At 39.6% G+C, this 22,789-nt stretch overlaps 1 protein-coding gene across 15 annotated transcripts in view; it reads left to right on the plus strand.

Moving 5' to 3' along the window:
* LOC306991157 (uncharacterized protein) overlaps positions 1–19,611 on the plus strand; it is a 60,879-nt gene extending 41,268 nt beyond the window's left edge. For 9 of the 15 annotated variants that reach the window (XR_013796043.1, XR_013796044.1, XR_013796045.1 and 6 more), the window contains 2 exons: positions 2,460–2,514; positions 14,660–19,611. Coding sequence is in view for 2 of the 15 variants with exons in the window: in XM_079598732.1 (XP_079454858.1) it covers positions 2,460–2,510 (51 nt within the window). In the remaining 13 variants the exon portion in view is untranslated. Of the gene's footprint in view, positions 1–2,459; positions 2,515–7,415; positions 7,645–8,886; positions 8,967–9,067; positions 9,244–14,659 lie in introns of those variants that run through there. The other 6 variants (XM_079598728.1, XM_079598724.1, XM_079598726.1 and 3 more) reach the window with 5 other exon arrangements.
* The last annotated feature ends 3,178 nt before the right edge of the window (positions 19,612–22,789 follow it).

Consider the following 22,789-nt stretch of genomic DNA (forward strand, 5'->3'; position numbering starts at 1 on the left):
CGTTAATCTAGTATTATAAGTATTATATACTCAGGGTTGTTGTGTGGGAATTTTCATCGTGGTCTGTTGCTGCTCTGGACAGAGAGATCAGGGTGTCATGACATATTTTGTGCTCAGTTCAGTGAGACGCTTCTCTTAAGTGCACTTGGGTAATAAAAAAATAATAATAAAAAGATTAAAAAGAGCTGTGACTTGGCCTTTAACCGAATTCGTTCCAACAGGTCAACTTTCTAATCTAAAGGTCTTGACTTTTATGGTGAATCTTAAAGTGGTCCCATCCAATTTTCTGGCACTTAAGCCACACAAAATGTCTGAATATCATTGCATTCACAGTTCGAAATTTAGCGCAAGCAATGGATTCTGGTAAAGTTTTCTTTCACCATGGTCTACAAATGTTAATTTATTAAATATGAACTCTATCTATCTAACATCTATCTAACTATCGATCATTCTATCTATCAATTTATCGATCATTCGGTCTATTGTTCTTTCTGTTTGTAAGGTCTATAAACCTTGAAACTTCGCAACTTTTAAAACTTTAAAACAAGGCTTTGTCAAGCTACAGTAAAATTTTGCTATTTAGTTTGTCTTGACAAATTCTGCTTTTCTAGTTAAAAAATAGTTATATTAATTTCTTTACATTTTCATTTATTTTAATTAAAATTGCAGTTGTGCATGCTGCATCCTACCTCAATTGAAATTCCTGAATTTGAGGCAATCTTAATTCAATTCAAACCCTGGTATCCAGACCTTACTCTGCAGTGAAATTATAGTTAAGTTCCCCTCACCTCAACTCTGAGGCTGTTGAGAGACAGAGGTCATCTGTGATCTCATGCGCGCGGCTTTAACAAGAAGCAGGAAACGCCTACATATCTGCCCCGTAGTCTGCTATCACACTTTATAAAGCCCTAGCGGGAAACTACATCAACCCACTACAATCTACAAACTACAATTATGACTCACGGATGGATGATGAATCGCTGTCTGTGTATTTGACATAAAGCTTTATAAGTCAGTCCATTCACAGGCAACAGGAGACACGTTGTCCGATGGGGCGTTTTTTTCTCAACGACCGCCTGCAAGCGAATGCACTCTTCTTCGCTGCATTCCAGTGCAGCTTCATTCAAGAATTACTCGAAAAGCATCGTTAAAATATTGAGACGTTTCCTCTTCTCTTATCTTCAGAGTGCCTTGGCATCATTGTTTGAATTCAGCTGATTTCTATGTCCTCCTGTTCTTACGATGGGCACCGTGCCAGGTAAAGGTTGCCATGACTCCCAGCGCCACCCCTTTTCAGCCCCCCAGGAAGGTTTTTTTTTTCGTGGAATGCTCGGCGAAAGGTTTTATTTTAGACAAAAGATGTCTACTCGACATCAGCTGAATGCTTCTGGGCTCGAGCAGCATCATGTGACCCGCTGGTGAAGGTTTTGTGAAGGTGCCAGGACAGAAAGGGAGAAACTTGGAAAGCGATGCTAGTGAGAGTTCTTTCTCTTTTTTTCCTCTCGTCTTTTCCTTGCTGAGAAAATGGCGGACTCCGCAGACTTTCTGATTTAGCTCCCTTTTGTTCATTTTGAGTCTCAAAGGTTGTTTTAGATGGTGCTCAAATTGTTTCCGAAACTCCCAAAAAAGTAATGATTCTGCGAATGAATGGGTGTAAAAGCCGCCGCCCACTTTGGCATGGCTCAAGTGTACTGTGAGTTGAGGGTTTACATCCACTGAACATCAGCAAGCAGGTGAGGCAGTCAGAGGACAGCAGCTGATTATGAAATGCTCCTTTACCACCAGCTTGTGTGTTGTCTTTTAAAACCACCGTGTTCATGTCTAAGCTCACCCTGATCTCGAAGACAGTCACGCATGGCGTTCTCTGGCAGGGATGTGTTTGAACAAGCTGTTTTTCACCAAACTTTTTCGAGCCAGTGTTTGTGTAGCCATCTAATCAAATGAAAATATGATGGGTGAAGCATTATTTTATGGTTTATTTAGTTACTTTGTGTTATATATTTGTCAGATTGTTAAAACGGAGTACCTATCCTAATATAGTTTCATAATTCTTGTTCCTGGTGTTATTGTATTTAATTGTTATTCAAACCAGTGAACAGTTTGTCTTTTTAATCATTCATCAAAATGTAATAATTTGCTCTGCCTCTGAAATAACTTTACTTTTTTTAGATGACATCATCAAGCCCTCTTATTTTTCATCTCCTACAACAAACTGTACTGTACAAACCACTTTTCAGTCAATTCCCGACGGATAAAATAAAGTCCCTCAATATCTTTTTTCTCATTAAATATCCCTTTTCACTCGGAGATATGTCATATTATGGAAACAAAATGTGTTAACTCTATTACATTTAATTTACGTTTTCTACACAATGCTAAAGTGAATTACTGTATGCATTTGCTATAGAATCTTAACTGTGAAGATGTTTCCTAATGTTGTGATCTCTTTCTTTTCACAGCACAACAATCAGGAGAAGATATGCAGATACACCACCACTACTGAAACTTAACCAGGTCAGTGGATGATGTTTTTGTCTTTCTCCCACTTTCTATATTTACTGTAAGTCCATGACAGTGTTTTGTTCATGCAGGGGAATATTGCTGTGGTTTATCTCACCTGATAGCTCATCCACAAAGAGTCGGGAACATGAGTATGACCCGGGATTGGGTTTCATAAGAAGCTTTGACCACTTGTCACAAACCCGTAGATCCGATCTTGTGGCGTTATCGGCAACCCAAGCTCGATTCTGTGGGTCTCTGTCACTGTGGTGAACTCAGCGCACTCTTTGAACTTGCTAAAGCAGTGGTTCTCAAATTTTAGCAGGCCACAACATTAAAACATTCGGAAACCCCCAATTACCATAAAACAGCTACCAGATTTAATAGTGCACAAATTATGCTTAGTTTATATTTTATTTCTAATAGCCTCTAATACTGTAGTCACACTTTAGATTAGGATACAATTCTCACTATGAACTAACTATTAACTATGACTTTTGTCTCAATTAACTCCTAAGTACTGCTCATTAGTAGTTAGTAAGGTAGTTGTTAAGTTTAGGTTTTGGGTAGGATTAAGGGATGCAGAATAAGGCATTAACATGTGCTTTATAATTACTAATAAACAGCCAATATCCTAGTAATATGCATGCTAATAAGCTACTAGTTAATAGTGAGAATTGGACCCTAAACTAAAGTGTTACCTTTTTTATTATTATTTAATTGAAATGAATAAGACTGAAATTTTACACAAAAATTTAACTAAAATGTTGCATACACTTGCATGCTTTATTACATAAGGACAGAAACATAATTAATGTTAAAGGGGTCCTATTATGCTTTTCCACTTTTTCCACTTTAGCTAATGTGTAATGTTGCTGTTAGAGCATAAATAAGACATGCAAAGTTACAAAGCTCAAAGTCCACTCCAAAGGGAGATATTTTATTTAACAGAATCCACTTTTCAAGATCTACAACGAATGGCTTGTTTGGACTACCACACGATTTTTCCGGATCTTATAAAGTCACAATGTTACTCATTTAAATGATCCGCACCTATGGAATATGCAAAAAAGGGAAACGAGGCCTGGTTGATCTGCGTTAGAGAATACAGTGTTGTCGCTACGTCACAGAGACATACTCATTTATTTGACCTTCCTAAAGCTGACGAAATTAGAATGTAACATTTATTTTAAACACTGTTCCTGAACATTATAACCACAATGTTTATCTGTGCGCTGCAAATTTTATGGACAACAGCTTGTTTTCTGTTGCATTTGTAACCTCTCGCTTCTGTAAGACAGTTCACCGCTCCTTAGGAAAATGAACCATGGTTTTGTTACCGATTACTGTTCTGCATGATCCTCTAGATCATTGTCAGGGTCTGAATCGGGCTAGAATAGGTTTGAAATTGATGCCATCCTTAATATTTTAAGCAGTTATGTTTAGGGGGGGGGGCATTTCCCAAACACTCGCTACGTCGTACCAACCATGACACACTGGGTCAACCAATCACAGCACATTTCATATTTCGGAAGGAGGGGCTTCATTGAAACAGGACCTAGAACAGTGCGTTTGAGACAGGCTGGGGAGAGAGATGTTGTAATAATGTAAAATATGTGAAAATTATTATTTTTTGAACAATCAAGCATGAAAACATATTCTAGTACACCCCAAAAACAAGAAAAGAAAAGACTTTGTAAAAAGGTCATAATAGGACCCCTTTAACACTATCAATCCCTATATTGTTTTGGGTTGATTATCCAGTCGATAAATTCAGTGTTGGTGCTTTTTATCAATTTTACTTGTTTATTTTCATTTTTTTTATTGAGCAAATCATATCATGGACCATTTAAGGTTTGAGAACCGCTGCTGTAAATGGATAATGTGTTGACAATTTGCAATTGTCATATCATATAAAACAAACAATAAAAAAAACGGAATAATTCCTTTTCTGGAAGGGCAGAAGATGTTTTTTGCTCCCGGAGGTCCAGAGGAACAGCGGTGTGGACGTGTGCATCCAGGCTGAGGTAGTAGGTTGTATGGTTTCGAATGACACCATGGGAGTTAACTGTACAACCTTCTAGCTTTCCCTGGAGTACACTCATTTCATCAAGCAAGACTCCTTTCCACAAAGTGGGATCCTTTAAAGTGGCATGCATTGGATTAATACAGAATATCTTTGCTTTTTCCACTTTTAAATACATAAATTCAAGAGATAAATGCAGTAGCACACCGATGATTCAGAATCATACGGATAATCAAGGTTTTATGTTCCTCAAGGACTGCCAGTTTCGTTGTCATTTACTGTGTTGTTCATATCTGCTGTTGGACAGAAGCATATTTTTAGTAATATAATACATCATCACTAAAATGACAGCAGGATCCACCACAGAAACCACCCAGTATCCCTTTCAGCTAACAGAGTGTGATGTCAAATTGTCTTGTGTTTTATCATCACTGCTGCATATCAGTCTGTTTTCCCCTGAGACGCTTGTGATGGCTGTTTATAATCAAGACTGCATTGGATATTTTAGGGGAAAAACAGCAGGCGTTGGTCACAATGGTTGACTAGTGAACTGGTTTATCTATCTTTTTATGTTTTTTATATTTATCTCTGATATATTTTGCAACAGTTTTAATTAGTGTGTTGACAGCTGCTGTGCTGTAGCTCTTGGAAAAGTTGCATTTTTCATTCTTTACTTCATTTAGACTCATTGATTGTTCAGGCAACATAATAACTAAATGTAGTCCTAAGCATGCCAAGAAAGCAGGAAACATGTATAGGCCTACTTTATTTGAACCACATTTAGACAACAATAATTGTTTGTTCTTTGGGTTGTACAGTATATAACATGAGATGTTGGCTGTTAGAATGAGACATTAGTTTCCCATGATCTGTCCCATGAAGTTTAATTTTGCTCCCTGAATCATTGGGGATTGTAGGGATTTTTAGATGGCCAAGACATAAATAGTGTGTGAAATGGAATATCTAAACTGTAGTGTACAGCACCAGTGTTGTTGGTTTCTGGATTCAGTGGCCTTTCTAATAATCAGCACTGATGTCACTTCCTGTGAGAGTTGGAGAAGTGGTTGATGTGGGGTATGTTTGGAATATTAGCACACTACTTCCTGAATGAGGCACAGTATATAACGTATAATGCATACTGATTTTTAATAGGACTATCCATGTCTGATAAATATTTCCGACAGTCGTATGCTACCAGTGTTGCCAACTGTCAATGGAAAGTAGCTTAAGCCTGTTCAAAAAGTTGCTAAATGTCGATTGATGATGTAATGCTCCAACTATTGGCACTTTACACATGTTTTCTCCCCTAATCCGTACTTACATACTGTATTTTAATACAATAGCCAAATGTCCAAAAAACTGTTCTCATTTGCAAATTTTCTGTTAGACAATGGAGTATGATATAGTGATAAAAGAGTATGATATAGTGACTGGCTGCATGTTAGCCAGCAGTCCAAAAAGTCACTAGATTTGTCGGTAGTGGCTTTTTTGAAATGGAAAAAAAAGTCGCTAAAGGGCTCTGAAAAGTCGCTAATATAGCGACAAAGTTGCTCAATTATAAACACTGTATGCTGCATTATGCACATCATGTTGCATGTTTAACTGAGTGAGTTGCATTCTGCATTCGGATATTAAGTATTTTTTTGAAGCCAGTATTCTATAAATTCATTAAAAAAATATATATTTTTAAAAATATAATATTTATTTACTTTTTTTACATTTCATAAATGTATTTCAAAAATATTAAATAATCTTAACTCTGATCAAATAATGAGCCAAGAAAGAGATGCTAAATAGTGCAGCAGAAATTAATTATGGTTCATCCATAACTCTAAAAATGGACGGTCAAGTCAAGCACATTGCTTTATGGCATACAGTATTCCACCCCGTAATCTGATGAACTGTTCATTTAGTCAAATCTAGTAGGTCATCTGGGTTTTTTATACTGTATGCAGAATATTTACATACTGTGCACTCTATACATACTAAATAGAGCAGTATGTCATTATGCTGTTGCAAACATACACTGCTTGGCCCAAAATGGGCCAAGCCCAAAATGGCTAAAGACTAAGATTTTTATTGTCTTAATCACAAATTATTGGTCAGGAAATTAGCTACATTTGCACTCAAATGCATTAAAAAGCCATTGCTCTTTCAGAAAAGTTAATGAGAAGTTGTGTGTGGAGTGATGAATCACAATGAAACACAAGTTGTATGGTGATGCTCCAGAGTGGTGTCTTCGAAAATATGCTGAGAAATATAATAATAAATGCATCTCTAGCACAGTGAAGCATGGAGGACGAGTGTCATTGTGTGGGGAGACTTTTTAGCTGCTGGTATTGGTGCGCTACTTCACTGTGAAAAGGCATTTAATGCTTTTCACTACAGGAGAATATTGCAGAATGGCTTGCTTCCCACAAATGAAAAGTTATCTAAAGAGAAACGATCAGATGTTTTTTTTCAACAAGACAATGCTCCTGTCCAAATTGCAAAGACAACCAAATAGAACAAGTCCATGAGGCTCATGTTTTGGCCTGGTCAGAGTCCAAATATGAACCCTATAGTGAATATTTGGTCTCATATTAAACTCAAACGAACTGGGAACTCATATGTTTGACGTATATATGCGGTTGTAGAGTCCTAAAGCGAATTGATTACGCCTAATTAGCATGTCACAGATAATTCTGTACTTTAGAAATGTGATAAATCCATTTGAAAATGCAGAATTCCTTGTTTAGGAATATTCACGAGCTAAAATAAGTGCCTTTTAAATGAATTGTTGAGAATCTGGAAGCAGACATTCCTTTGGCATTCAAAACTCAAGAAAAGGTTTTCTTATGAAGTGTGCTTTCAAAATTTGGGTTTAAAAGCTTTTGTTCTCATTTTTCAGTGGTGTTTGGAAGCTATGCCGTTTACAGCCTCATATGTCTGTCCTGCGTCTTGTGTTGGTGGGTCTCCAGCGTGAACGCCTGCAGTCTGTGAGGCCCAGTGTTCATGGAGTATTTTAGTCTGGCCTGAAAGCCCCTGTAAGCACACATAGGCCCCACAGCAATGCAGCCAACATGGTGAAAGGGATTTAACTGCTATCAATTAAGCACAGACAAATGAGCAGTGAAATAAACGAGGATTCAATGGGCAACCGTAAGAGTCTCCGTCATTGATTCCCCTCTCACGCGACGGCAGGGTTGGAACGAGCTTAGCGTGGCCCCTCTAAAGCTTGAAAAGACGCTGCTCCTCTACCCAAGCCATAAGTCCACTTCACCCCCCCTTTAGTCGGGTGTCAGCTGTCTTTCTCTGTCAGCCAAACCTTCATGCAGCTTACATCTGAATTCTGTTTAGGCTTTTAGGATTTAATTTATAGAAAACAGCAGTTGAAACTCTTAAAGGGATAGTTCACACAAAGATCAAAACTCACTTTTAATATAACAAAAGTCAGTGAGGACAGAGCCTGTCAAGGTTAAAAAAAGATGCTAAAAGTATTATAAAAGTAGTCCATATGATACTTGCGGTATATTCCACATAATCTTACGTCATATGATGTGCTTTATGTGGAGAACAGACTGAAATTTAAGTTGTTATTCACTAATAATGTTCCCTTCCAGTGAACTGTTAACTGCTGTGACTGGATCAAGTCAGTGAGTTGAATTCGAGAACTGGTTGGGGAATGAATCATTCACACCACTTCTGTGAACAAGATCAACTGATTCGTTGAAAAATCGGACTCAAAAGAATGATTCATTCATGTAAATATCGATAGAGCAATAAATCGTTCTCCTTCTCCGTGCGGTACGAGAATTGATACTCTGGTACCAAATATCGATATTTTAATTAATAAAATAAGGCGCTCTATATAGGATTTCCTGCTCCCGGCGTAGCCTCATGGCTCCTCGAGGTGGCGCTCAGCACATGAATGAGGGAAACGTGAACATAAGTTAACTAGCCTAAGAAAAATAGTTTTTTAGCGGGATGACGGACAGCAGTGTGAGTAAAATAATAGATGTCACAAGTTTAAGTCCAAACTCTGGAAAACTCTGCAATTCTGGAAGAATTGCTGTATCGTGATATTATCGGTATCGTGAGCAATGCATTGTGTATCAGATTCCCACCCCTATTCATGTATCACTACTTGAACTCATGAATTTGCCATGATCTAAGACGCATGTCAGGATTTTCAATGATAAACAACTTCAGTTTTGGTCTGTTGTTCACAAAAAGCTATCATATGACTTCAGAACACTTGGATTGTAATGTGTGAGTTATATGAAGCACTTTTATGGTCCTTTATTATGCCTTTTTTTTGTCATTTTGGAGCTTGACAGCCTTGGTCCTCTTTTTTTTTTTTTTTTCATTAAATTCAAAAGTGTCCTGGATGATCTTCAAAAATTCAGATTTCGTGTTCCAAAGATGAAAGATAGTCATTCGAGATTGGATCGACATAAGGGTGAGTAAATCATTTTCATTTTTTGGGTGAACTTTGGGTACATTGAATTGAAGGGAAAGCCCGTCGTTTTGTTTTCCATATTTTCCTGTTTAAACTGACAGAGGGAGTCGAGCTGCTTTTATTTTAGGAGGGATTTTTCCGCCTTCACCTCTGCTCTCGGATGACTCTTCCAGATGTAGCGGCGCGAACCCGGCTTGAAATCCTGTTGGTTCAGCAAAACCAAGTCCAGCTGGCAGCCGAGTCGAGCTGCAACTCGTTGGTTACAGCTGTGCTTAGATTTATGCGATGGCTGAACAAATAAATTAGTGGATTTGATCTGGAGAAAGTTGAAGCTTTTGTTTCAGTGAGGCGTGGGTCCACAGAAAGGCAGAGAACACTAGTGTCCTGAAGGGTTTTCTTAGTCAGTTGAACTGTTTTTTAGACATTGTCATTTGAGGTTTCGACAAATCGCATTAAACTGACTTTTTGCTTTTGTTTATGTGCACAATCGTACACCAATTAACTATGCTATTATAAGATCGTGATTGTTTTAAAAATGTTCTTGCTTGTAAATGATTTGACCAGAACACCTAGGGTTCTGTTACCACTATTTTGCTCTACATGTACAGACATTTATTGCCATTCTGTCGGCTTATTCAATGTGCACATATGTTTACATTTTGGTGTCAAGACAAACAAACCATTTCTTGTGTAAACATGATTTTCTTGCGTTGTTGGGTTTCTATAATGAGTACATTTTACATCATTATCAGCAAACACATTTATCATAAAACGTTATGCTTAAAGCTCAAATCACTTCTGAAGTAAATAAGTGTGTAAGAAATTAACTGCTTTGTGTGCAGAAATGTATTGCAATATGTAGTTCACAGATTGCCTTAAAAACAACATGAAGTGGCATTTGTAATCCATTTAACTTGCGTAATATTCAGCGGGAAATTATGTAGAGCAGGACTTAATTTTATTAACCAATTGGATTTTATTCATTTCATAACATGTTAGACTATGTTATAGTATTAATTTCCTAGCCTATGTGGCCTTGGTTACGTCAGCAGGACAGAAAAGTCTTTTTTGATTAAAGATTTTGATTGAACACATTTTTCTGCAGAGTCCAAAAAATAATGCACTGATGAACCGTGCATACAACGAAAATAAATTGTGTTATGTTGTCTTTAAATTCATCGTTGTGCCGATATCTAAGACGGCATGTCTTTTGTCTTCCAATTCTGTCTGATTCTTCCAGACGTGTGACCAAACCCTGCTCATTGATTTTGATTAGAAGGTCCGTGATTGGCCGTCTACCCTTTTGCCCCCTGTACACGAGAGCAGAGTACTGATGAACATGACCTACTGGTCCCAGACCGCTGTCGACCTTAACAGGGCCACAGCTGCATCAGGAGCAGCCAGACGTTACTGTGGTGATGAGGTGCTGAGATTTATGACAGATGAATAAGAGTAATCTAAGCGTAGCAGACAGAGGTGCTATTGATCTGTCTGGAGTCAGGGCAGCGCTGCTGCTGATGACACTTTTCCCAGTCAATACGCATTTGACCTCTGACCCAGCATGAGAGATCAATGAGTTTGATTCGGATGGGCGGGGCCTTTGCGCTGGGCTGTTAGCCAGTCAGACGAGATGTTATAGCGGTTAAAGACCTGCGTTCAGCAGACATGAACGCTGTGTAAATGTGTGTGTCTATGCACTAAGATGTTCTCTGTAAGGGTATTCTGGGTTTTCATGGTTGAAAGATGTTGGGTAGAACTTAACCCTACTGAATTTTTCAGGATTTATGAGTTTATCATCATCATCGCATGATACATACTACACAGTCTTGAGGTGTTGGCATCAAGAGTTAGCATCGCTATTAAAACCCATAACACTAAGTATTACAGTTCAACATGTAGCTCATCCCACATTGTTTGTGCTACAGGTATGAATGACATCTTAAATTGTGCCATTTCGAGGAGAGACGTGCTGTTTCCTTTTCCAAAGCAACCAGACGTACAGTTTTCAACTGCCGGACAATAAACTGAGTGAAAAAATTCCATAGATGTACATCGAAGAAGAGACCGATCCATATAGACTTCAGGTTTGCGTTTGTTACTTAAGATCATAAGCAACCACCCAAAACACTTTAGCTACACCTTAGAAACCACCCAAAACACTTCAGCTACACCTTCGAAACCACCCAAAACACTTTAGCTACACCTTAGAAACCACCCAAAACACTTCAGCTACACCTTCGAAACCACCCAAAACACTTTAGCTACACCTTAGAAACCACCCAAAACACTTTAGCTACACCCTAGCAACCACCCAAAACGCCTTTGCTACACCCTAGCAGCCATCCAAAACATTTCAGCAAACATCTCATCAACGCCCTATCAACCACTTAAAACACCTTAGCAGCACCCTAGCAACTACCCCCAAAAAAACTCAGCAATGCCCTAGCTACCACCCAGAACACTGCATAGCAACACCCTGGTATAGTGGAAATGAGTTTTGCAAAGGCAACTTCTACTCACATTTTCTTCACAAAATGTAAAACTGTAATTTAAATGAATCATTGCATTTGGAAAATATTGGATTTGTGTTCAAAAATCTGAGAAATAAGAGATTTCTTCTAAGTGTGTCTGGAGGCTTGTAAAGTCGGAGCTTAATTAGAGACGGATCTCAAACTTAATATGTGCTTCTTTGTGTAGTGGTTTTGGTTTATAGTGTTTTTGCTTCTGTCTAGCATTCTTTGTGCCTTTTACGTTTGTGTGTGTGCTGTCTGGTACTGTGTGGTGACAGCACTCTGCTGTGTGTGTGTGTGTGTGTGTGCGTGCGTGTGCGTGTGCGCGTGCGCGTGTGCGTGTGTGTTGATTGATCACCATCATTCCCTTTCAGTCCCTGCTGATCCCACCAACCTTCTTCACACACACTCACAAATGCTTCTCCACTCTACAGCGTGATAGACTTAAATCGACAAACCTGTGTTCAGATGCAGCCCAAGATGGCGTTAGTTTAAAACACTGAATCTATGTGGATTTGTGAGCTCTCACGCTTTATGTATGTGTGTGTGTTGTTCGGAGCTCTGCATTGCAGTAAAACAGACGTGGCGAGTGTGTGCATTAAGCTCGTAATCAATGGTGTATGTGGTGGGCAGTCGGCGCCCAGCACCCCTCTATGATGGGGTCACGACTCTCACACCCCCCCCCCCCCCCCCCCCCCAGTGCAAGCAGAGGGGTCAAAGGTCCTTCAGGGCCACTGCAAGACAGATAAAGATGCGTCTGATGGTCAGAAAGCCACACAGGGAGTGCACGTTGTCATTTTAAATTTTCAATGCTTACAGCAGTGCATATGATTTCCTCACTAATGCATGTTATTTATGAAATAATTATACATATATGCCTGTGTACATTAGACCTGATTCATGAAATACAATGTGTACGGCATTCCATTTTACTGAGAATGATCTAATAAACTGAATGTGTCAAATTACATGTTTTTCTACAAACCATTTATGCAGAAATTTGTTCTGCTCAAGTCTCATGAGACCCATTATATTGATTCAAATTGAGACTTTCAGTCAGTTGCATGATTATGTTTGCATTGTTTTCACTTATATTGCTTTTTTGAGTTCACCATGTTTTGTTCCAGTTGACGTTGTTTTTCATTGTTTGTTTCGTTGCTTATTTTGTTTACTTTTACATAATTATGTTGTTTCGCCTCCTTGTTTTGTTTAAATTGCCAATATTTTCATTATTTTGTTCGTTCATCTCCACGTTTTGTTTAAATTGCCATTGTTTTCATTATTTTATTGTTTTGTCTCTTCGTTTTGTTTAAATTGCCATTGCTTTCATTATTTTGTTGTTTTCACCTCCTTGTTTTGTTTAAATTGCTATTTATTATTGGATTTTTGATGCTTTTATGTTTTGTTTGCTTATTTTTGTCATTGTCGGCCTTATTTTGAATTCTCTTTTTTTTAAAGATGTATTGCTTGCGTATCCTTAGATTTTTAATGAAATTATAATTATACAAATGACTTTATCGTGGCGGTCAAACACTTTTCTGCAGATTTCGTGGTTGAGTGGTGGATGACCCTCCATAGTTAGTTGTGGAAATGTTGTCACAATATTGTGACAGACAGATTGTCGTGTGGCTGCACAGAGCGCTGTGGAGAGCGAGGCGCCATTTCTGGCTGCTGGCTGGCTGCGTTTTTTCGAGCCTTCGGAGAAAGTGAGGGATTGATCAGTGCAGAGGGGAAGCGGAGCTGAGATGAAGAGAGGGAGGGAGGAAGAGAGACGGAGGGGAGGGGGAGTGGGGGGGGGAGCGCTCTCGCTGCAGAATCTGCCGCTCGCTGGCACTCAGTCACACAGAGAGAGCGAGATCGGGTCTCATAGACGGCCCAGGTACAGGTACAGATACGCCCGGGACAGGTGTCCGGACCGGAGGAGGATGAGCGGGTGAGTGTGTGCCGCTAGCGTAAGGTGTGTGTCAGACTGACGAGGAGGGTGACAGTGGCAAGAAGATGTGCAATGGTCCTGATGAAGATGAGGGTGTTCTCACGAGTGTCTACTTTTGGTCACATCTCACTGTCTGACGAAGTCCAGGATGTTTCGCTTGTCCTCTTTTTCTCTCACTCTCTTTTTTTTCCCTTGATGATGACAAAGCTAACACAGGTTTGAAGGTAGACAATTTGTGTGTGTGTGTGTGTGTGTGTGTGTGTTTGAGGCACGTGGCGGCTGCTCTCATTTCCGGGAGTGTCCACACCGTCTCGTCCCCAAGGATGAACGATACTGCTTATTTGGTGGGGTGGGGGAAGTCTTCAAGGTGTGTGTGTGTGTGTGTGTGTGTGCATTAGATGTGCGTTTGCAGTGTAAATCACATGTATGTTTTGGCTGCCATGTGCACTATTGGATTTGCTTGCGGTCAGTGTTGTGAGGTTGCATGATCTTGTCTGTCTCACAAAGTCACAAAAAAGACTTAATGCAAAAGCCGTCAGCAATGTCAGGCGATGCGTGTCTGGGTGGGTAGGGGGTGGTCGTGCGGGGAGGTGTGGAAGCCAGAGACCGTTTTTTGTTCATTTTGCCCCAATGCCGGTTTACCGGCTGATTGTGGCTGATCAATTGCCGCTACACATTTTTCAGTGTAATGGAGTCAGTGGCGGGAGATGAGACGCAGACAGACAGACACACACACACACACACGCACGCACACATGAAGCTGCAGTCAGAGGCCAGCGGTTCTGCTCACCAGAGATCCCGAGGATGAGAAACACAGGACAAAGAGAAAGACAGAGAGACTGACCATCTGACTGGAGGCTTTTCTCGACCAACAAAGGCTTTGCCTGCCCGCTCGATGGACAGCTTCAAATCCGACCGCTCGTCCTGGTTTCCTCTTACCTGATGATTTTTTTGTCTGTCTGCTTTTGTGTGCATGGCGTTTGGTGCATGATATACCTGTGTGTTGCATGTCTTTTACTCTTAACTCTGAGAGAACTGCAGGAAAGGCACATTTTATTTTCATAGGCCGAACATTATTAGCAGAATAATATCCGTTACGCCGGACAAAAGAGGACGTGAGGGTGCATTATATACATGTGTATTATATACATGTACATGTGTATGTGTGTGACTAACCTGTGCGGACACCGCTGCACTCCTCCTGGTCCCTGAGACCCTAACTTGTGAGCTTTGTGTGCTAAAAATCACAGGTTAAGCTCTTGGGACCTGGGCAGAGGGCAAAAGCACTCGATCCCCTGGACGTGTCCCGACAGAGATGGACGTGGGATGGATGTCTGTGAGAGATAAGAAAGAGAAACGGTGGAAGACGCCAGAGGATGCAGCACTGGCGTGTCTGAACCACTGAATGTTCAATATGTTTGCCTATGATGATGATGGTTTCTTCTTATTTTGAAATAAAACTCGATCTTGTACGTCTGCTGAGATGTTTTTTCTTTGGGGTGAGGGGTGCAGGAGAGGGTCGTCGTGCTAATCGCTCTGTCTGGCTGTCTGGCCGCCGCTGCAGCTCATCTATAACCGACCTTTATCACGGCAGCAAGAGGAAGGGCCGGGATTCAGTTATTCCCTCCCTGCGATCTTAAATATCTTGATTTCAGGAATATTGGATACAACAAAGATTTTCTTTTTAATGAACGTAAAATGTACAACCATTTTAATGGTGACGCCCTTCATAGAAGATCTCAGCACCTGCACTATCATGAACGTCTGCTTGGCTTTATCCTCATGTATCCACCAGATGTAATGTCATTTTTTTGTTTAATCCAATAATGTAAGATCTGTCTGATGCGTAGCCAAACAAGTCTGTAAAAAACCGAGCGACATATTGAACCAACATATGCTGACACCTTCATTCACACAAAAAAACATTTCTATGAATAGACTTGGTTACCTAGTAAAGCCCAGACTTTGTGTTAGCAGAACATGAGGCTTGCAGATTATTGCATCCGTAGGCAAGGCACGCACAGGCGTCCATGTTTATATGGATCTCAATGTGTCATAATGTTGTTTTTGAGCTGAAATGACATTGAACTGCAGACGGATGGTGGTCTGAAGGGGTCCGGTTGGGACGGAGCTGCGGGCTCCTTCCTGTTTTAAAGATGTGAACTCATTAAGTCTTACAACTGGCTTTGTTCTTTATCTCCCTGGAGTGTTTAACTTTTGAAAACCTAATTTTGCTAAATTACCCACATTAGATTTGTAGTTTCAAAACAATTGATTTCTCCCTATTGCTCTCTCTCTCTCTCTAATTATATTTTTCCCCTGCTTGGTTTCGCTCTGAACAATGGCGGATGCCAACTAATCAGGCTGGGTCTGTGCCACAAAGCTCCCAGCAACAGCTGAAGCTCTGCCATGCTCTGTGCATACCAAGCAGTCAGCCACGACCGGCGAGCGCCAGCCTGGTGCCCAACGCGGGGTCAGACAGTTTTATTAGGATCCGTCTGACACTCGGCACAGGCTGGCAGTGCCAATGCACAGATAAAATCTTGTGTGCTGCTCACACTATTCATCTGAGCTAGCACATAAATACTCCCTCGTCCCACACACACATGGAGCATTTCATCAGCTAGATGAGAAAAGGAACAAAGACTTGGATCAAGCCAGGAATGAAGATTTTGTTATTTAATAAACGGCCCGACTTCTGAATGGTCCAGCAAGCATCGGGGTCTCAGCCTCACTGACGTGGTTTCAAATTTACATTTTTGGCTGACGGCACATCGGGCTGTTTCATTTGTGTGTATCAGAGCAAAAAAATGGTTCGTTTTCTGCCTGATAAGTCTGACCAGCATTTTCAGACAGACACAGACTTCCAGAAAGATAGACAGAATAATAAATTAATCAATGTGAAATAGTTTAAGAACAATAACATTACAATTTCCCCATATTATTTGTATAAATTGCCTGGATTTCGGGTTTGCAACAAATAAAACCAATGGACTGATAAAAGTTATTTTTATCTTTTTTAAGAGTATACAGTACATCTGGACAATACAGAAATGAACTGAAATTAGAATGTGTTTAGTTGTACTTTATATATCAAGTGTGTATTAAAGGAATTTACATAGAGACATGTTCACTAGTAAATTATAAACATTTAGAAATATAAAACATAATCTGATATAGAATAATTGTTGTCAGGAGATAAAGACGGGCCACTGAAGAATTAAAAGAGCCTGACGGTGTGTCGCTAACTGTGTGCGGTTTAAATAAACGTAGCATTTGTCTGGGATAAAGGTACTGAAAGTAGATTAGGCACTGCGAGCTCAGGCGGGAGAAACTCCAGGAGCCGGGTGAATTTACAGGATTACAGGAATCTTTCTTCCATTGGTTGTCAGGGATTGTTGTTGTGCATGTTATCAGCTCAGGTCAGAGGAAACAGTGGGCCATTCTCACTCCAGGTACAAATAACTGGTGTACACACACACACACACACACACACAAAGAGTCATACATCCAGACACAGAGAATGATGAATAATTAAACGCATCAGGGCAAATGCCACAGAATTCACTTATTCATAAATGACCATAATGGTGTCAATACTATTGATCTTTTTTAAGCAGTTGAATTTAAAACAATTTAATCTGCGCTGTATTTTTATGTCTGAATAGCTTTGAAATCACACCGTCCCTTCAGAGCGTCTCTTCTTCAAAACGCATGTACGCACACAGCAGAGTCTGCAAAGCATCACAAGAGACGGCGTTAAATTATTTCATGCCTCAAACCACATAATATTCCAATAATAATAATGACAGTAAAGACCACTGACCTGTACCACCTGACTGCTGCAGGTTCATTTCCGTGTTGATGTTGCCATTTACCCTTCAAATTTTTGTAATCACTCTGTCCGACCTAATCAAAGCCCAGCAGATGGATATTATTGAAGCTTTAACCCTTGAATCACTAGAAATGTGACTGTTATGGGGAAAAATGTGACTGTTATGGGGGAAAATGTGACTGTTATGGGGAAAAATGTGACTGTTAAAGGAAAAAACATATATTGAAGTCACAAACCGCACTGAGTGTAATGTCATGGGTTTCTATCTCTTCCAAATGACAGTAGTTATGGTGTGAACACAGCATAAGCTCATTGTTTTGGTTCAGGAGGAACTGTAAAAGGCAGCTGATGTTTCGTTTGTGGCGCTCGGTGACTGACGTCTGTCTAACTCTGCATAGCATGAAACACACTGATGACGTGTGATGTCTACGCGAGCAGGTGCACGGAGGTATGAAAATACATATGTTGACAGGCAGGTAGGACCAAATGCAATGATTCGATGAACATTTTATGGTCCTACGTCTTCCACAGACGATATACGGACATATAAATACATTTAGACCACTTAAGTTAATGATTGTTATCAGGATGTGAAGAGACTTTCAACCAGCATAACAAAAAAAAAAAAGCCTTTAAATGCCCAAGCTCTTTTAAGTGGGATAGATTCTGATTGGCCGTCAATGTTTTTATCGTTCATCAGCTGAAAAAAAACCCCGCTATATCATTATAGTTTTTTGTCATTGGTGTGAACGGGCTGATCGTCCCAGGCCAGAAGTGCTGAGAGACCCTGAGGCTTTTATATCTAAGAAGAAAAAAACCTATGTATCAGATTGATACTTTATCATTTTCACCAATCTTATGAAAACTGATTTTAAACATGTGTTAAACATCAAATTGGTATACCCCAGGTATAAAACAACTAAATGCATCCCAATGCATGTACTTTCACGCACAGAAGTACAACTGATAGTGTTTTTGTGAGGTTCAGATTGAGCCCAAACAGAAACAGTGTCCCTACAGTGCAGAACAGTCACATTTCTAGTGATTCAAGGGTTAAAGCTTCAATAATATCCGTCTGCTGGGCTTTGATTAGGTCGGACAGAGTGATTACAATAAGGGAAAATAAGAAGTAATTTTGAAAATGTCATTATTTTTGTACATCTCTGGGACCCCAAACATAAAGAAAGTAAATCAATCTCAGCAGAGAGTAATGGCCTGTAATTGGCCAGCATCAGTCTAGAGGACGTATCTCCACACGGCCCGCCACTCATAAAGACTACCCTCCCCGATTCATCCTGCCCCGTGTACCCTGTGACCGCCTGCCTTTCTCTGTGATGTCTGCAGTACTGCTGTGGAGGCGTTGCCAAGGAAACGCAGTATCTGGCTGGCAGCGTGCTGGAGTTATTGAACCACAACTGGCTTTTTGCTTTAGAGGATAATTAGCTTCTGTCTCACAGGTTTCTCTCAGCCGATGGGACTCCAGTGGAACCTGGGGCTGCTCCGAGCGTCTTCCTCGCGTCAGAGCTTTTAACCCGTCGGATGGTGGTTAGCGATGGCCGCAGGTGCTCCCTTTACCTGCACGAGAAGCTGTGTGCGCACTCCTCACACACACACACAACCTAGACATCTTTTTGTTCTTCAACACACAGTGAGCTCTGGCAGAGATATAAACCTGTCAGTATCCTGAAATTAACTCTCTTTCTCTGTCTCCCTCACACACACACACAAAAACAAGTTAAATGAGTGTCCAAAATAATACCTCAGATTTATTTGATGTTATTTTTGTATTAATTGATTGATTTAATTAATTATTGGTTTTAATTGCTATATTTTTTCTCGTTTTTGCGTGTAGAAAATGTTTTTATTTTCAGCTTGCAGGTAGATCCCAATAATTGCAGGTATCATTATATATATATATGTGTGTGTTTACTAATTACTAACTTATGCCATACAACAATTTCATAATTTCAAAACACAATCAAAGCATTGAAAAATAAATATCAGTATATTTGCCTTGTAAAAAAAATCTAAACAAGATAAATGTATTTAAAAAAATATAGATAGATATAGTTTTGTAATATTTGATACATTTTGATGCCGTAAATGTATCTTGTTTTAAGGATGTCTTAATATTTTCATTGGAAAACAAGATGTTTTCCCTCAGGATCCAAATCTCAAACCCTTTTCCCACCTTGTGTATTGCAGAAATGAAGCAGTGTGTATGTGTGTGCAAGTTTGCAGTGGTAGTTTCAGCAGGTGAGTTTGACACATACACTCCTGCATTAGAGATCCTTTGACATTCTGCTTTCACACACTGTCCAGTTGCACACACACACTCAAACCACAAACACCCAGTAGTCTTGTTTTTCCTCTTGCATATTTGTTTTTTCAAATCCTGTAGATGTTTAAGACATTCTAATAAATTATGTTTGTATTACTGTATTAATTCTTGCCTCGTTTTTGGTGTCCCTCTCTTCATCTGGTATAAATTACTTATTTAAACTCCCTAATACATGAAATCATTACCCTAACACACTTTTATATTCTCCCTCCATATGTATAAGTGCAATAGTTTCACGAATGAAGTAAACAATCACAATGGCAGGTGGCCGTGGTTCTTCTTTTGTGCGTTACACGTTAAAGGTTGTAGCAGCAGCATCACAGCATTAGTTACATGTGTGAATGTGTGTGCGCACAGCCTTGCTGGCTTTGAGAAGTGAGTGTGCGACCCTGTGCGCTGTGTGTGTGTGTGTGTGTGTGTGTGTGTGTGTGTGTGTGTGTGTGTGTGTGTGTGTGTGTGTGTGTCTTTACCCATAGAGCGACCGGCCAGGCTGCAGATATCATCCATCTCTTTGTCACAAAGCGCCGGGGTTGCTGGGTAGGCAGCAGACAGGCGCTCGGCGCTGAGGATGGGAGCTGAATCCTAATTCCGTCGCTCCTCTCCCCCGCCTCCCACGACGGAAAATCGTTAACCTCAGGATTGGAGAACAAAGCAGAGAGCTTTAGCCAGCTAGCTGCTGTTAACGCAAAACATCCCAACACAAGTCTGAGACACGCTGAAATCATGCAAAGTGTGTTCAGATGTAGAGTATCTCTGTTCCAAAACCTAGTGAGCTTCCTTTCAAGCATTACAAGTGACTGATTTGGAACATTTATGAACATCTCACATATTACTTTAGAGACTCGATTCGGTATTGATTTCAATTAGTTTGCTGCTAAACTAATAGTGTGCTACTCTAATAAGTATAAAAATACATGGCAAACAAAAATATAGATTCGACTCCCAGTTGGTTTCAATGTTGTCGAGATTGTCGTTAGCATGTTGCTAAGCTAGCAGTCTTACCCTAATAAAAATGTAAATACACTGTAAAAAAATTCCCACCAAGATTGTTGCAGTACATGGGTTGCCTTCTCTGTGAAGGATTCATACGATGCTGTATAATTTGACTATAATGAGGAATCATAGAATGGAAAAGAGTAATAGCATCAGTCCCGTTTTTCAGCGTAGGCCTAAGTATTTTTTCTATTCATTTTTCTCATAGATATTTTAAAAAATACCTTGTTAAAGAGTTATAAGCCGTTAACCAAGCTATTCAGCTAGGAGGTGAATCACTACAAACTTTTATTTGAAAATCGGACAAAAAGACAAAGGTACAAGACTTTAGAGAGGGAAACAACTACTAACCCATAGAACAGCATAATCGAATAAAAAACAATGAAGAAATAGAAAACTACTCGTTTACAAACGTTGATTATATATATATATATATATATAAACAATATATTTTAGGTTTATTGCAAAATATGCATATGTATACAAACATTTAAGTATTTTGAGAGCATGGGTCATTCGCTGTGCTTCATGGGAGTGGGCGGAGCTAAAGAGCTATTTTGGCAGGTGATGCTTTTTTCGGCTCACTGATTGGTATAATTTTCTGTACAGCATTATGGGTAATGTAGTTTTTCACCAGGAGTTTTGTTGTTAAACACAATTATTTTAAAAATTAGCTGAAATAATACGGGGATGAAACAATAACCCTAAGGAGTTTTGGAGTATGGAGTTTTTACTTCCGGAACCCAGCTGTTGCTCTCTATTTAGATACCTATGTGTAATTAAGATAACCATTAAACCTTAAAATGCTGCTTTAAAATGTGTTTTTCACTTGTGAAATTCAAAAACTGCTCTGGTATGGTATCAGTGTGGGCTGATGTTGCTACATCCAAACATCCAAAATGAAATAGAAATTCCATGTCACTCAAATAATTCCTCAGATGTCTTATTGCTACAGCTTTTAACCTTAACTATAAGCATGTTTGGTTGCCTGACCTGACATGGGTGAGTTACTGATAGTAAATCAAGACAGTACTATTTTTGCAGTATTCAATACATATGCTAATTTTCTCTGCATTGAATATCTGTATGGAATATAATGCAGTATGCAGGCAGAATACACTATTTCCCACAATGCAATGTTCTCAACTTGATACCATTGCCAGTATGCAAGGATGATATTCAAAATAACCATGATGACAGCGTAGAATATTCATATTTTAAATGTTTAGTGTTATATACTGAATACTGTCTCATGTATTTAAAAAAAGAAAAAAAGGCGGTACACTAGAATTACATTGCATAATATCCGGTCTTAGACACTCCCCAGCCAGCATGTGAAGTGTGTTTTTTTCACAGATCCAGTGATCTGTTTACTCAGGCTGTTGACCATCTATCTGCCTGTAGCTCTGTGCGCGAGGACAGGAGATTCTGTTCTAGCTCTTGGAAGTCAGCGGCGGCGCAGGCCTCTTTGTTGTTTTGAACTCAACGGAGTCCGCATGAGGCCTGGGAAACAGATCCGGTCCCACACACAAAGGAAACTTTGATTCAAGGGTGAGTAAAACAAATGCTCTGCTCGTACATTATCAAAATCCACTGGCTTTTCTTCTGAAGTTTGGCCTCGAGAGAACTGCCATGAAAAAAGGAAAAGAGGAAAGAAAAACTGAATTATCTTTTATGCAAACTAAACGATCATCCCCTCTGAGTAACAAACCCAACGCATGAATCCTGGAGTCCAAAGTAAACAGTGGCGAGCAGGAAGAAGAAGATACAGAGCATGACAGCGACTCTTCTGTGTGTCTTATCTGGAAGTTCAGGTCTGAGTAAACTCTTTAACCTGAGAGACCAAAACAAGTTTAATATGGACCTATTCTATATACAAAGAACATTTTTGGTGTGTACAACTGCTTATTTCTCCTACCTCTAGCTCTACCACCATCTTTTCAAAAAAGACTGGGTTTAAGGTGTCCCATTTCTATACTTCTGACCCGGTTATATTGCAGACTATTACCTGTGGTTAACAAAACTAAATAAATCACATGTAAAACTGTCGGAACTTTTCTTGCTATCAAGCAAGATATGACCAAAATCTTATTTCACTATATGAGTCATTTTTACAGAAACAATATGCATCATGACATTTTCTGGAAATAAAGTTGTTACCCAAAATTAAGAAACCAGGGAAATTTCACTATTCTCAATACCAGTTTCAAG

The sequence above is a fragment of the Phoxinus phoxinus genome (assembly GCF_949152265.1).
Source record: "Phoxinus phoxinus genome assembly, chromosome: 23".
In the NCBI taxonomy this organism is placed as follows: domain Eukaryota; kingdom Metazoa; phylum Chordata; class Actinopteri; order Cypriniformes; family Leuciscidae; genus Phoxinus; species Phoxinus phoxinus.